The sequence below is a fragment of the Plectropomus leopardus genome, chromosome 20, assembly GCF_026936395.1.
Source record: "Plectropomus leopardus strain MGB_pleo_1.0 chromosome 20, ASM2693639v1, whole genome shotgun sequence".
NCBI classification, from domain to species: domain Eukaryota; kingdom Metazoa; phylum Chordata; class Actinopteri; order Perciformes; family Serranidae; genus Plectropomus; species Plectropomus leopardus.
In genome coordinates this window covers 16570208-16587240 of record NC_142195.1, presented here as the reverse complement: position 1 = coordinate 16587240, position 17033 = coordinate 16570208, and the positions used below count along the sequence as shown (strand labels likewise).

Below are 17033 nucleotides of genomic sequence, written 5' to 3'. Positions count from 1 at the left end.
TTATGAGAAATTATATTATCTAAAATAAGCATTATTGTAGATGATCATCAACATCAAAAAATTAAACTGTCAGAATAATCCATTTCCACATCAGTAATAAATAATTTTAGCATGCATGTAGAACTATTTAGTGTAATTGTTTAAATCCCTAAACAATGGAAATAATGATGCATACAGTCACATTAGTGTAACTCTAAACCAAACAACTGGCAGATTTTAAAGAATGAGTTTAGAAAATACTACAGTTCACATCTCAGATGTGCTGGTGGCATATTCATCCCGCTGAACCTGGCTCAGCTCGCCCTCCAGTGGAGAAAATAATGCATATATATATATTCAAGAACTGTTGTACAATATGTGCCATGTGGTTACCTCCAGTGGTGTAGTTGATGAGGTAAGGTGTATTCTGGGTAGGTTACTGAAGAGAAAGTGGGTATACTCTTCTATCTATTACAATAGCTTTTTTGATTTTTGACTTTTTAAAATGCCCTGGGTGGGTACACTTAGAAAAGTCTCTGTATACCTGCATTTAGCCTCCCTATATAGACACCCCAAATTACACAGGGGTTGTCTCCTCATTTATACCATGTGGGTGGGTGCAAGGAGATCTCAGAGCAGCCTAACCTCAACATGAAGGTAATCCAATCCAGCACATCAAATTCATGTTTGTGTATATGTTCCAGCACGGTAAAAAATGAGAAGCCTCATCAAATCTTCCATGTTAACATGTTTAGGTGCCAGACTGAGCGGATCGGATATCATCTAGGCCGTCATTTTTTAACCAGATCTGATCAGCTTTCCTTGTCAATGTAAGACATAAAAGCTGAGAGCAGTTTTAATATTTGTTCTCTCAAAACCACGCACACTCAAAATGATCCTCACAATTCCCAATCATACCGATTTCAGAACCTTTGACACAGTAACTTTGTTCAGTTTTGTCCCATTTCTCACACTGATGGGCAATGTTTATGCATATTTATTTGAATTCCAATATTTGGTGGTACTTCATCACAAGAGCTTCTAATGGAAATACAGCAATAAAGAATTAATAATAAATTAAAAACATACAAAAGCAGCGAGACCAAGCTTTTCTCTTGAGAGTAAATAAGTAAAGAGTGGGTAAATAATGAGAGTTAAATTAAAATGAAAATATTTCATTTCTATTAAAGGAAAATAAAAAAATAGTATATATATTTTTTAAATTACCATCAAAGTTTTTTAAATCATGTTTTTGCATTGCATTAATCAAGCAGAAGGAACCGTGAGGAATATTTTAATTTGTTGACAAACACAATGTGGGTAACACAACCTCTTGAAAAAGTATATTTAAATATCTATATTGTTTACAATATGTACAAATAAATATATAATAAGAGCATGAATCAATAAACTCTGGTGTCTCACAAAATTTGCATGACCATTTATATTTTCTTATTAAAACATTTTACACAGCCCGCCTGGTGTTCTGCAAGTGTTTTACATAGACTGAATCATAAAAATCAGTATCGCTCTAGATGGAGCCATTTTATTGTTCATGTGAACGCAGCTTTTATAGCTCTGTTTTGTTGCAGTGCAGTGCCAAATCAGATTATCTGAACCACAGAGTCTGATAAAGTGCCAGCAGGTCAAGACAGAATATGGCAGAGATCATTTCACAGTTTGGAGACCAGTCGCTTTGATCCATGAGGCAGATGTTTGTTTGTCACTGTGATGGATTGCTTTGTCTGTGTATCATCTTCAGGTGGAGCTCCTGAAGGAGCAGATATTTTTCCTGAAAAGATAAGGAATAACTTTATTGCAGTGTCATTACTTCCTGATCCTGTCTATGCCATGCAAATTGCACTTGAGTAACACACACAGCACAGAGAAATTATTGCACAGTGTGCTAAAACTGCAAAAAGGAGCATTATGTCTTTGTAATCTCATGGAATGTGATTTGGAGAAACATAATCTGGTTTCACATTAATGACAGAACACTTTAGGAGGATTTAGGGCGATATATTGGCAGAAATTAAATACAAAATAAATAAGTGTTTTCTTTAGTGTATAATCACCTGAAAATAAGGACCATAGTGTTTTTGTTACCACAGAGTCATGTGTCTACAGCAGCCCAGAATGGACAAATCAAACACTGACTCTACATAGGGCCATTTGCATTAGTGCCTTTTCAAATTGGCCACTGTATTTTGCAGCCCCCCATGACAAGCAGCGTCAGAAAAATACTATTTTTTAACGTGAAACTGCTTTATGTAGTGTCTTTACTGGTTTAAATCACTAGGTCAGTTTGTTTTGCTCCCTGTAAAATCGCCTTTAACAATGAACAGTGAAGGAATTCTAACCAGAAGTTTCAGCTGGTTGTAATCTGTAATCCTCACCACTAGATGCCACTAAATTCTCCTAAATCTTATACCCTGCTCCTTTAAGAGATGGGGTAAAAGCCAACACTAGCAGTGCAAATGTGTGAGTTTCCTAAATATGCCAAATATCAAATTATGTTAGCCTCAATATTTCAGAGAAGCTGTGCTGTACCTGCAGTATTTTGTGCCACACTCCACGTTTTCCCTGCAGCTGGCGCCCACTGCTTTCATGCTGTTCCAACGCCACAGGAGAGACCGCTTGGTCCGCAGGATCAAACCACTCCAATCTTCAGCTACGGGCAGTGAATCAACCTGTGAAGGAAAATATATAAAATATGAAGAGCCTGCATAATATATGGCAATAAAGTCCAAATCAAAAAACATGATGTTCCATATTAGCACAAAAAGATGAAGGAAACAGTATCAGAAGGGTTATTATCTTACCTGAAAGGCACAGATCAGAGACAGAAGAATAGAGAGAACAATGATTTTTTCCTGAAGAGTCCTCATGTTGTTTGCAGATATCAAGCTCAGGAGAGAAACCGCTCTACAGTGAGGCTGGCGTGTTGTCTCATGCCACTTGTATTAAAGGCTTCAATTGGGTGGGGAGGAGTTACCCATTGACATTTATGAAATATTAATTCTCTAATTTGCTGCTTTAATGACGGAGGCTGAGGTTTGGCAGAGAAGCTGATGTCAAGTCAGAGCAAACAATGCAATTATTTCTGAATGCTTATCAGTTTTATGATGACAGCAAATCAAAGTGTATCTGGCGGGAGTCAAAGTACACGTTAACTACCTGTAATTTAGGGCAATTCCACGTCGGAGCTATATAACTGAAACCTTAATGTGTCACAGACTGTAGACGTTTATTAATCCACACATTTACTTCACCTTGAGAGACTCTGATTCACCTGAGCTGCAACTGAATGATGTGTGCTGCCCATGAACACATTTCTTACAACAGGTTGACTGATAGTGTTTGTGGATCCAGCTTCCAAACAGTAACATTGGATAACAAAGTCATCGATTTAGTTGCAAATTTTGTCAAATTATTGTGAAAAAAAAGGTTTATTTAATGAGGACAAAGGTATGATTACCCTGGTTTATCAGTGAATCAATAAATCAGTGTCAGAAATCAAAGGGGCTCTGTGTGTGTGTGTGTGTGTGTGTGTGTGTGTGTGTGTGTGTGTGTGTGTGTGTGTGTGTGTGTGTGTGTGTGTGTGTGTGTATTAGGTGCAGCTATAATTAGAAAAGTTTCAACATTGGCTTTCAACATCTGCAAATAATAAATTAATCAGACCAATGCCTGAAATTTGTCATAAAGCTATTGATGCTTTACTGGTGATCTCTATACAAATTTCATCATTTTGCAGTAAGTGTGAAGGAGGAAACATAAAGAGACTTTCAGAGAATAAGAAGCACACCAGGTTTATTGAAGCTGTAGCAAATGACAAGACAATGCGCCAACTGTTATATGTGACCTATTGTGAGTATGTAAACAGTGATTACATATTGATTTTAATATGCAGGTGTAGTAGTGTAAACAATAATCTTTGTTATACGTGAAACAACGACCAAGTCAGTGATGTGTGTGAAACAGTGGTTATTCAAAACAATTAACACATTGCAGTGACATTCTGTATAGTGCCAGACAGAAAAGCAATTACATTTTTAAAAAAGTTTATCATCCGTAGCCCAATTTAAAAAAAAAAAAAAAAAGTGTTTTTTTTGCCCACAAACTTCCAAGGTACACTATGTAGGGATTGCCCTCAAAAATAAAAGTGAAAGTTGACAAGCTTTGATTTTGCCTCTCTATATTTGCGTTTTTGCACTGTGTCTGTAATTTTCATAGCTCACATTAGGGTGCCTGTTGCTTCGATTTGACACCTGGTCCCAGAAATGTCCATAAGACAGAAAATATGATAAAATGATCAGAAAATATCAAATAAAAGCAGAGAGCAGAGTTTCTGCAGATGAATACACCGCAAAACACTTCTTGTGGGTCATAAGTTAAGACTGAGGGGGATTACTTTTGTATGAGTCTATGCATAGTTTTGTTCCAGGAAAATCCTGCATAATATACCTTCAATTAATTTAGAAGTGCAAAAATGAAACCATGAAAATCATGAACAACTCCTAGTGGTTACAGGAATAAAAAACAATTTTCTATGAGCCAATAATATTTATCAGTAGTATCACTAGCATTAAGCTGTTCATACACTGACTTTTAAATTAAAACAATCACACATTCGAAGTATTGGAATTAGAGGAAAGAAAATATTGCATTGCACCTCACACCATCATGAAACGAGACACTGCACTGCGCACCAGGCAAAAACCTTCCCTTTATACTGCTACTGTTGAAGTAATACTATTTGGATGCAATTCCACATTACTGCATATATTGTGGATAAGTGGATGTCCATACAAGGTTACAACAGAGTAAATGGTTTTAAAAGGAAGCTGAATTCACTACAGATTTACGACATTAAGATTAAAACGTCATGCCAGCAGTCATTTTACACAGCTTGCCTTTGTTATTCACTTGGCTTGCGCTTTGCAACAATACAAAAATGTGAAATATTGATGTGAAACTGTAAAAAGGAAGAATATTTGACTTGCATCAAAACAGCTGTATGAGCTTTGTTCTTAGTGATGACTTAACAATCTCTCCAGACCAAAAAGTGATGACTGGGACTTTTTATAAAAACACATAGTATTATGGACACACACACACACACACACACACACACACACACACACACACACACACACACACACACACACACACACACACACACACACACACACACAGAAAAGCAGCAATTTTACACAAAAACATGGGCTATGGTAAAAACATGGCACAGTATTGATTTAAATTTCTGGAGGTTTGATTAGTTCAAGGTCGAATCTCGTGACGACCGACATTAGATTTGGTGGGAAATTAAATTCTCTCAGTTCACGTAGTTCAATCTAAAATCCCATATTAGAAAATTCAAAAAGAAAAATATTTAAGATTTGATTAAAAAAAAAAGTAGGGATTTTAACATCATTAGAACTGACACTAACCCCAGCCCTGTAACAAACCTCGTGACTTTGTTTCCAATAAAAAAAAAAAACCACATTAAAAGACTGAATTCTGGTCATTAACGGAAAACATTACTTGGAGGTTAATGGTAAAATCTTCAGATCCTTTGAAGCCATGAAATGTGGATTTAAACTGCAAACAGGCGATCCCTCCTCTTTTTACACACTCTTTGGTGCTATGATGAGAGCAACGGCTGTCGTTCAGCTGCAGTGCTCTGAAAAATGAACCCAGACACAAACATTTTACAATAATATTAAGTAAACACTTAAAACATTTCTACAGATATAATGTTATAGTGGCAAATGAATTAGGCCCTAGTTAATGTTAAATATGTATTTCAACAATATTTGAAGTGTTTTATAATTGTTTTCCATATGACCACTTGAGCTAAGTTGATTATTAAATTAATACATTTTTGAATCGGCAGAATATTAATCATTGATTAATAACAATTCTGATGATCAAACACTCACCTCGGGGATCTTCTGTCGACACATCAGGAGCATGAAGATCCCTCCCAGAAGGATGCCGAGACCGATCAGAATGAAGGGAATGTTCACCACCACGTTCTGCTCGACCATGATCACCTTCAACTTCGTGGCTGACAAATCATCGATGACGACGCTCTGAGGAGAGGGCAGTAGGGCGAGATTGAAGGTTTAGTTCAGCATAAAGAAAAGAGAGAAAACGCTGCCAGAGCTGTTTGTCTATTATTATACAACAGTGCAAAGACAAAGGCAACTGAAGTCACATATCAGGCAGAGATTGGAAAAAAATTACCAACAAGCATTTGAAAATCATTGCATTTGGTTTGTCTTTATGTTTTACACAACGTCTCAACTTTTAACTAAATGGCAGTAAAGTGTGTGTGTGTGTGTGTGTGTGTGTGTGTGTTTTACCTCATTGAGATAAAGCACAGGAAAGATCACTGTCCTCACATTTCCTGTTTGACTGAAACAGAAAGAACATTCAGTGTTTTACCTTCTATCCGAAATATGCATTTTATGTCTAATGAATAAATGGCAAAAAGACAGAAAAAAACTAATAACATGCTGTTCACATATAGGGTACATTTAGTTAGTGTAAATCTGTCTGGAGATTATATGAAGATTTTTTGTTCTTTCGGGTGCCGAATGGATGCACAACACGAGTCCAAAAGTCCACCCATAATGATGATGGTGGCATAATTGCTTTACAGATATCTTACTGGCAGCCCTTCCCCGACTCACATCTATTACAGATTCAATAGAGCCAACATGATGACAGTCAGATTTATGACAAGAGGTGCAGTAATAAGAGACTGATGAAGGCAATGAGCTCATTACCTGAAGGTGGCGATTTTCTCGACATACACGTTGACCTGCAGCCGCTTTGCTGCCTGCAGGATGATTCCCGTTAGCTGTAAAACCGAGTCAAACTTTGTCAGGAACTGTTGCTTCGAGTAAAGGACCAACCTAAGTGCAGATCAGTACTCACACTCCTGATGTATGAACATTTATGCCTCATTACAACATCCTCAGCACCAAAACCACAAGTTGTCAAGACACTGCGCGTTACGTTATACATCTTTATGCTGCAAACATTTTTAGCAAATGTACTTTCTGAGTCTGGAAGGCAGAAATGATCTCAGAGCGAAAACAGAATCTTACGCATACAGCAGAGATGTATCTGCATACATCCTTACTGAACGTACATCACAGTCCTAAAATTGGCAGTGGAGGTGGCTTGTCGGCCCATGACAGGGCACCGCAACCCAGCATTCATGACAGATGTCACAAGACTTTGACCGATAATCTCATTTAGTGGCACAGTGGAGATTACAGTGTAAGGAGGAGGATAAACAGTCAAAACAGTAGCTTGTTTACTGGGTTCAAAGACTGATTTAACCTCATGATGCCACCACCTTACCAGTGGTGTTAAAGTGTGCACGACTTAGCGTAAAATAAGACAGTGTGTCACTGTTGCATGCTGGGTTAAGAGACTAAATGTTTTTGTTCTCATGTTTGGGTGCATTTAATGTGAGTTTTGCAGGATGAATTTAGTTTATTGTCATTAATTCTTTCTATTGATACATACTAACATTCATTTATTACAGTTTTACACATAATAAGAGCTGATTGAGCTTATCTTTGACAGCTCCATCCCAGGTACCTCTGCTTTAATCTTTAACTACTGTTAAAAAAACAAGCTGTGCTTTGTTGGCTTGCTGTCACAAAGCTGAGATAGTTCACCATCTAGTGGTGAACGTCACTGTCTTTGCATAAAGTTTTACACCATTTTATCAGCCTTCTACACTGACTAATGTTTCCAAATAAAGAAATGAAAGCTGGAAGTTCTTATATTTCTTCTAAAAAATGTTTACTGGGGATCTTTAAGAATTAAAATTCCTACCGGATTGATATCAATCGTCGTCTGGTGCTGCTCTTTCTTCGGCTTCATGCCAAACACATCCCGAACAAATTTCTCATCTGCCTGGTAGAAGTGCGGTGAAGACATTATGATGGGAGCTCCTAAACACACAAAATATTAAGTTAGAATAACACCATGAGAAATATTCAGCTGGAATTCAGGAAAAAAAAAGCAGTTCACAGTGAAACAGCTTTCTACACAACATTTCACTATGTGACACACTGAAACGTTCGTCTGGTTTTGCATACAGACCAGCTGCTTCATGCACTTCCTACCTTGTTTACACATGCTGACGTTCAGCACGCCAGAGCCCAGGCAGTTTCCAGCAGGGACGCAGAAGCCTGCGTTGGCTGGGTTAATGGTCTGATTGGCAAACACCTCGCTGGGGGGACTAAAGCGATACCCGGGAATCCCCTTCACTGTCACATCCTCCTCATACAGAGCGTACAGAGACCTCGGAAACAGAGTCAGATACTAGTTAATCTTGCAGGCACAAATAATTTCTGTGAGCTTTGTGTTAAGCTGATTTACTGGAAACCTGCACTGAACAAGCAGGTTTTACCAAAAGAGTTTAAAAGGCTGTGCCGGTCTTTGGCATGTTACTGCCGCATAAACCTCGGCTGTGTTTTCACAACATCAGTCAGCTGTTAGTTGACCTGCATATGTTGCACTTCCGGTTTTATTGTATGAACAGCCAAGGAGGGCTGATATGAGTTGTTTTAAGCAGCATTAACTAAGCAGTAATCTAACAGCGACCTCATTCAAGAGGCCAACACTGACCAGCACGGCTAAATTAGCATCCTTAATACGATATCAGACACAAATAACCGAGGGAGAGGCTTGGGAAGACAGAGCTGTTTCACTCGTCAACTTAAGCCAGGCAGATAAGACAAGAAAAAGACTAACTCAGCATGAGATGAAGAAGAAAAACACATTTCATTGAAATCAGTTTCATATTAGCTAAAGTTGTGCTCACCAGGCCAAGAAATATAGTTGAGACACATTCATTGTAGTGTTCAAAACTATCGTTCCGATTTCATTCCAAGGCTAAATTACAAGGAAGCTGCTGTGGTGTTTTTTTTTTTATTCTACCTACAACCACCCTTATATGCTGTGTCGATTTGCGAACACTTTGTAGTCGACTAACCTGCACAGGTCAGAGGAGAACATGTAGAGCGTCTCGTTCTTGGTGATGACTGGATGGAAAGATGCTCCATTGGTTCCATTGATCATGTTGCACTCATCTGATGTCCACCAGTTCAGCATGCTGAATACACACATAAAATATAAACATAAAAATATATAGCAGTTTGTCATTTATGCATTTAGAAATCCAGTTTTCAGGCATTTAAAGAGGCAAGCGCCCAAACATTTGATTCGTTTTTCTTTGTTGGCTTGATTGGAAGACTGCTAAACAATTTGTCAGTCAAAAAAATATGTTGTTTTGAATAATGTGGGCTTGCAATAGATGTGATCAGGTCAGAAGAAGCTTGGCTAAAGCTGCAGCTGCTTTTGTAGTCCTTAGTGGGTTTAAGGAATAGTTTGACATTTTGGTCTCTGTGCTGAGCTAAACTAACCGACAGATACAAAACAGGCATTTCAGTTATCATTCAACTCTCTCCTGCAAGAAAGCAAATATATTTATTTCCCAAAATATCAAACTACTACTTTCCTAACACATCGAGTATGGAAGATCACTGTTATACCTCAGTGACTGACACAACAGCAGTAGGTGAAACAGTTACTGTAGGTTTGAAAAGAGAGACAAAGATGTGAAACAGAGATGATTAACATCAGTGATAACTGTGAAAATGACAATGGTGGGAAACATCAGCAGGACATTCACTGTGTGATGCCTGAATTAGACGGGGTGAAACCAGCCTTGATCATGTGCCTGTCTGTGTCTGATACAATCACTATTTATCTCTTATCCATTTAAACTGCATGTAATTGATGATTCTCACCAGTTGGATCTATAGATCAAGAGACAACTGTCATTCCTTCATTGTCACTTTTTTGCTGCAGGTGAGTGGAGACGATTACCTTTCACCCTTCCATGTATCCACTCTGGCAAAGTCTTTGTAGTTCTGCTGGCCAGTGTAGAAGACATATTCACCATCGTTGGAAGCGTTGCTCTACAAGAAACAAAAACAGGAATATTTTCAACAAACGATAAAAGCTTTTATCTCAGAACTTATTATGAAAAAACACACTCCAGTCTGTACAAAGTGTACAATAATGTATTGCTTAAAGGAGACCTTATAGAAGAGTCCAAAAACACTGTCCAGGTCGGGTTTGACAGCACTGAGGGCTTTGAGCAGGGGGTCTTCATATCCCCACAGCAGCTCTCCCACTGTGTGCGTGGTGAACAGGCCCTCGCCTGTGGACTTCATGTAGGCGGAGATCAGATTGGCAAAGATAGTTGAGTCCTTGAATTGCTCCATCACCGTCTACCAGGAGAAAGACGGAAAGACAAAATGTTGTGTAAAACACTACATAATGAATAACTTTTTTTATTTTTAATTTCTATGAAAGTTTACATTTCAGAAGCACACAACAGAATATATCATCAGTCTCAGTGCGGCAGTACATCATTTACTGCAATATTTTTGTAACAATTAAAGGAAATTACATCTAACAAAGCAAAATAAATATTAACACTAGAGAGAAAAAGATTATCCGGTGAAACAACACAATATGTACCAAACTCTAAAGTGGACAAGCTGAATAATTATCGGTAGAAGCTGAAAAAAATACAAAGCATGCATCATATAAATTAAAAACATTGTAAACATAATAATTGTGCATTTTTAGATAATAATTTGACTTCTTTGTGGCTTTCAAAGCATCATATAATAATTAGCTGTGTGTTGTAACTCCATACAGTGAAATACTTCTTATTTGCTTGAAAATGTTACTCCTTGTAATTAAATAGAAGACATATAATCTACTGATCTTTGATATCTGACTTTAAAATGTAAAATAAATCACTGAAAACTCATTAGATATTAACCAAAGACATCTTCCTCATGTGTATGTTGCTGCCCAATAAAATAAACAGATAAAAACAGAAAACATTCCTGCTGTGACTCAATAATTTATCAGAAAAACAACACTAGTAGTGTTTGGATTCCTGTGGCTCACCATTGCAGGGATGTTGACCGTCCTGATGAGGTCACTCTCTGGACCGCGGGACATGTTGCGCTGGAATACGTAGGTCTTAGTGTTGACAGCTGCTACTTTAGTGCCATTATCCTGGAAGTCCACTTGCTCCATGGGCCGGTACTCTCTGTACAGGGAAATATAAAAACCGGGTTGAGGTTGAAAGAAGTCAACTGATAGTTTCTTGTTACAGTTCTGCTCTGCAGAAGGCTTAACTGTTTTCTCCATCTCTGAAATGCTTCGCTAATATTTACACGTGTCTTATGGCATTTATTGTCAGACTCTCTTTTAGGCTCTTTTTGAGTCTGTCGTTCTTTTTTGTGGTTGCTTTGCAATGTAGGCAGTTGTTGCCAAAGTCTCCAATAACATGCTGGATTTTCTAAAGCCTAAAAACAGCCAAAAGAAGGTGCAGAGGGCTTGTTTTCTCTCAGACCACTTGAATTGCAATATACTGAAAGGTTAGTATGGGCTATTTGTCCAGTGATGCCAAAAATAAAACTGCCTATGCCAGCTGGCATCATGCGGGAAGAGGAGGTTTCCTTTCATGGCTCAATTTCATGTGACTCTTAAAAAAAAAAAAGGAACACATCTCTGCAGCTCTTAAGAAATGATGAAAAGAGACTTTGATACACTCACTGATAATCCAGGAAAATGAAACTCTCCCTACAGGAAGTGAATCTAATCAGTTTCTAACGACTGATCATTGTAATCTGTGTTAATGTGATCATTTAGGTCAGGAAGTTAGTAATATTGACCTTTTCTCAACAACTCCGTATGATGTGCCTCAAACGGTTCCAGTTTAATTTATTAGAGATTCAGCAGAACATGTGTATCTGTTTGGTCCAGCGTCCAGTGTGACTTCAAAGAAGTTCAGAACCAAAAAATTTAAGAAAACCATCTTAAGGGTGTGGTAAGATATCTACCAAGTTTGAGCTTTTAGAATATTATGAACAAAAAACAAATAAAATGGAGCAGTCTGCAAGGGTGTAAATGGTCCATGGGGTTATTTCAGGTAATGGTTTGGAAAATAAAATTGTTGTGCTGACATTAAAAACTGCCTTTTGGTACAGTAAAATGCTCTTTGGCAGAAAAGAAATAATTCTATAAAAATCTCAGCCTGACAGATAGACATCGGTACAAAGCTACTGCGTCTGTCCCTGCTGAGAGGCAAACCAGCTGCCTCAATCAAGCCAGAGACAGGCCTGCACAAACATCTCCGCTTCTGTCTCTGAGAAAAGCCACGCCCATTTTTGACAGTAATTTAACAGGGACATAAACATATATTCTATCTTTTTTTACTATTTAGGGTCAGTAGTTTGTTTGCTGAAAATGCAACAAAATCCACAATATGAGTGAGAAGGACAATTTTCCAACAAAATGTACTGTAGTCACGTGTGACACATGTGGGATAAATGCTATCGTACCCCTGTGGTTGTAACAAACCATTCAAAACTTATATTCTTATATTTTGTATCATGGTGTATTGTGTATTGCTTGCGCATGTTTTGCCTTTTGTTTCTTCGGGTCTTTTCTTTCCTCTTTGTGCTTCAGTTAATCTGATCATCAGCTTTTTAGCACCTTTCCACTTTGATGAAGGACACATTTTGTTTTCATTGTGTGAGCTGTAGTCAGTCTTGATTGTTTTTCACTGACTTAACAATTCGGCTTCTTGGGTTTATTTCTATATGTGATGCAACAGAGAAAGGCTTCTTGATTACAATGGTGTTTGTGCCCTCCCCCTCAGCTCTGTGTGGCTGTGTTTTTGGTGACTTTTGCACTTCTGATTTATTAAACAGGTGATTAGAGGAAATAAGAGTAAAGTTTTTTTCCTCTTCCCCTCTCACCTATATGTGTATGGTCCAATCTCCACCACAGCAGGCCTGTCCCCATCCAGCACCTCCTCTGGGTTGGTCAGATTGAAGAAGTAAAACTGCATGTAAATCGGGGCCGGTGGATTCTCCCAGGCCTCGTATGCCTCGGTGCCATTCTTCAAAACAACTTCCTATAGGGAACAAAGGCCAGTGGGTTACTTACCCAGCACAACTGAGAAAAATATGTGACAGATAAATAGTTTGCTGCTGACTAAGCCGCCCACACATCACATGACAAATGCTGCTGCATACATCCGCTGCAAGTTGACTAAAGATTTTTGGATTACCTGTTATCATATGCCATTTATTGCACATTAAAATGGTCAAATTGAGGTGAAGGTATCAAGTACAGACTAAAATAAATATCCAGGTGATAATGATTTTCATACGTTAAAGTTATGAGTGTATGATTATGCTACATGAAATACAAAATGTTATCAGATATTTAATTTTTAAGTTTAAACTGACACAGCAATATACCCCTCCAGCCCCACCTCTCCCATCACAGCTAAAAACATTTCAACAGTTCAATAAACAATTAACTAACTAAAAAAACGGCCATCACAACATGTCAAACTCATTGTGTCACAGTCCAAATGTGAGTTATTAGTCACTCAACTAAGTAATTCAGCTAAAGACCAAAAGCAAACATTGACATAGTGACTCTCAGTGGTAAAGGTGAAACACAGCAGACTGTAGCACCACACTTTGATATTTCACAGCAAGACTGGATATGTAGCCTGTTGCAAATATCTGTAATTTAAGTCCTTCTAGTCAAAAGGACCATTTCAGAGATTTACAGTGACATTCTTCCTGTCCACAGTTGTCACTTAAGATATCAATAATGCTATTTTTCCTGGGAAAAATTACATCAGTTTCGCCAATCATATGTATTGGGCTTAAATTTCAGATATCCATAATTACTTTTATCGTCAAATTATTATTCCTAATTGTGATTTTAATTGTAAATATTTTAAATTGCATTTTTACTGTGAATAAGAATCACATTAGCCCCCCTGATACAATATTATCATGTATTTTAGGTCATGGAGTTATAGTATTGCAATATCAAAAGTTTTGAAGTATTGTGAAAACATATTTTGCTTGATATTGTGATTAAATACCCCATTTTCTACTGCAAATTACAGAAAAACGTACTCATCCTCTGTTTATCGTAAAAATTTGCAATGTGTTCATTTCACTTCAATCATTTTTTATTGCAGCAACATGTGTCTAGTAGACTGAAAAAACTGATTATGGATTTGTAGCATAAATAATTCATATAGGCTCAATAAAATATCAATACTTGGCATTTCTATATTGATACAATATTGCCACACAAGATATTATGATGCTAAAGTGTTTTGATTATTTCCTCTCACCCTAACTAGTCATAATCGTAATTGTGGATATCTATAATGACATTTTTACTAAAAAAATATTTTGGGATTTCTAGAATTACATTATGAATAACTAGAATGTTTTTTTCATTTTGCAAATCTGAATATATGATATGTATGACCTTAAATTTAGTTTTGACCTATACGATTAAAGTTGTAAATATCTTAAAACTCAATTTGTATTAACAATGTTGTAGTAGATATCCTGTCACCATTTTGACTAGTGAGAGCACATGTCTGGTGAAATACTACATGGATATCTAAAATGAAAGTACAGATGGGAGTATGATTAACTTAAAACCGCCTAACATAGCAGATCGGTTTTGTAAAGTCATGCTAGCTAACATTAACAGTCAACAAAATATCGACGTTAGCTTCAATCGTTTTAGCGATTATCTTGTTAACGCCTGTTACAAAACGTTGGCCTGAAAAAGACTTTTACCTTTTCAACCATCGACTGTAGAAAATGTGGAAACACGTTAGACAGGACCAAAGCAATACCGAGGATCAAGAGCAGTATGGACAAAACTCCGGTGCTGTAAATGCAGCATGATTTCAGTAGCATGATGACACAGCAGGCTGGTTTCTAACAGCAGTGGCCCCCACTGACACTAGCTGCTGTGTGTGGGAGCTGTTTTTGTTTTGATCGCTCAGGAACTTTCTCGGTCAAGCGCAGACAAACATCCGGAACGAAATACTTCCCGATTACCACTTCCGCTTTCTTCGACAGACGACGGCTATCCGGAGCACACAGCAATAGACGAATATATTACAGTGATTCATTATACAAAACATCCTATTTAGTTGTAATTAATAATGTAAAACATGGTAGTGTTGAAACATCCATTAGATGTTATACGAACAAATTGTGTTTTCCCACATTAGCCGGTTGTTGAAGGCTAAATGTAGGGAAAATAACTATCTCACCGACGAAAACTCTTTGATTTTAATCGCATGACAATAACGTCATTCATTCAGTGTTTTGTGGACCATTTTGTCTCAAACACGCATTCATAACTGATTTATTGATTATTCTGAAATTATTATTATTATTATTATTATTATTATTATTATTATTATTATTATTATTATTATTATTATTATTGATTGATTGATTCTGAAATGTGTTTGGGGCACCAAACTGAATATAAAGCCGAAGACAAGCAAGACTTTAGCGCACACGTGACTATTTTAAAGAATAGCAGGTTTTATTCTCGGGTGAAGTCAGGTAATGTGGGGCGTCAGGTAAAATGTGACAAAAAGGTTTTACATCTTGGGCTCTTAAAATACATACAGCCAGTCACCAAACATACTTTTTTTTTCTGTGTCTTAAAAAACATGAAAAAAGAACAGAATGAATGTTATAGCTTTAAGGCTGGATCTTATAAACAGGAAAGTGGCCCCAAAACATAATCTTCCTTTTAGACAGGTTTTACCCCTTAAGCAGAATACACACTGACATTTCCTCTGAATTTACCTCCTTGTCTATGTCTTGTATAAGCTCATACAATAGTGTTTAGGAATCACCACAAAGGCCAATTTTGGCCCTGAACTATTTTTTAACCTCCAGCAAGCAAACCAAAAATGTTCATTCTTACTTTATTTTTTGTTTAATCTCTCCACACCTATAATAAAGCGCATCTTCAGTGCCTAAAGTAAGTAGCCGTTGTCTTTATATTTTGCCTGACATTTTTCTGAGGAGATATATTTCAGCCACTTACAGAAACAGACTCACTAACTATTTATTATTCTATAGCTACAATATTCACAATCCGGAACAACACTAAAAAAATATCTTCTCCACTAGGTGTCACTGTCTTGACATACTACAAGACTCGATGCCACTGCCTACATTCTTTATTGGCCTATAAACCGGAGTCACAATAACTGATGAGTCAAAATTTCATGGAAAAGAGCCACACCTCGGCTAAGTTGTCTAACATATGTGCAGTTGTCTTTGGCTCTGTGTCAGACAATCTATTTTTCCCATTCATTTTCCTCTAATTGTTCAGACAGAAATTCCAAAACATTTGAACATTTGCGTGTAATTGAATGGGTTTGGTTTATTTATGACTGACTCACAGACAGTGAGGTAGCCCAGGCAGCATTATCTCATTTTACCAGATAGTATCAACATGACAGCCCTGCAGCTCAGACACGTCCCCACGTTAAGATGATCGTTTTTGGATGAGCCAAGTTGTCTGATATTTGATGTTAACATGTACTAATTTGCATAAATTTCCACCAGAAACCTTAACATCGGCAAAACACAGACACAAAAACAACTACTTTAGCCATGTTTTGTTAATACATTTTATTACAGATCAGGCTAGGAATGACATGAATAAACCCCCCTGTAAAAAGCTTCATAATGATTTAAATAAACCTGGAAAATCTGGTTTATCTATGTACTTCTAACGAGACTGTCTCACCTTGACTTGGTAGACTTTATTAAATGATATCATGTTTTTTTCTATTAGTCAAAATGTTTTTGTTTGTTTTTTGTCTAATATTTGTGACTCCTTTTTCTCAGATACAACAAAAATCATTTCAGGGACTGTGCCATCTGTAAATATAATCCTGCCCATGATGTCTATTTTTATCATTGCTTCAAAAGAAAAAAAAAGCAGGCTTTGCTTTGATAATAACTCTCTCCTACCCGGTGTCTTGGATACTTTTGAGTGGCAGCCCCTTCTCCCTCCTCATTGGTTGAAGCCTCCGTGACGTCAGGTCTCCGTCAGAC

At 37.3% G+C, this 17033-nt stretch overlaps 2 protein-coding genes across 2 annotated transcripts; both read right to left on the bottom strand.

The window, feature by feature from the left end:
* Nucleotides 1-1408: 1408 nt before the first annotated feature.
* On the bottom strand, nucleotides 1409-3048 carry LOC121960312 (liver-expressed antimicrobial peptide 2). Its single transcript, XM_042509985.2, has 3 exons — nucleotides 2802-3048; nucleotides 2530-2669; nucleotides 1409-1771 (listed from the first exon to the last, which is right to left on the bottom strand). Exons 1-3 carry the CDS (start codon nucleotides 2865-2867, stop codon nucleotides 1738-1740), a joined length of 240 nt encoding a protein of 79 aa, XP_042365919.1. The 5' UTR covers nucleotides 2868-3048; the 3' UTR covers nucleotides 1409-1737.
* Nucleotides 3049-3772: 724 nt separating this feature from the next.
* scarb2c (scavenger receptor class B, member 2c) lies at nucleotides 3773-14970 on the bottom strand. The gene is made up of 12 exons (XM_042509311.2): nucleotides 14733-14970; nucleotides 12864-13021; nucleotides 11002-11146; nucleotides 10116-10307; nucleotides 9901-9992; nucleotides 9005-9124; nucleotides 8133-8311; nucleotides 7840-7958; nucleotides 6774-6847; nucleotides 6348-6399; nucleotides 5922-6074; nucleotides 3773-5662 (listed from the first exon to the last, which is right to left on the bottom strand). Exons 1-12 carry the CDS (start codon nucleotides 14853-14855, stop codon nucleotides 5624-5626), a joined length of 1446 nt encoding a protein of 481 aa, XP_042365245.2. The 5' UTR covers nucleotides 14856-14970; the 3' UTR covers nucleotides 3773-5623.
* Between the last annotated feature and the right edge of the window lie 2063 nt (nucleotides 14971-17033).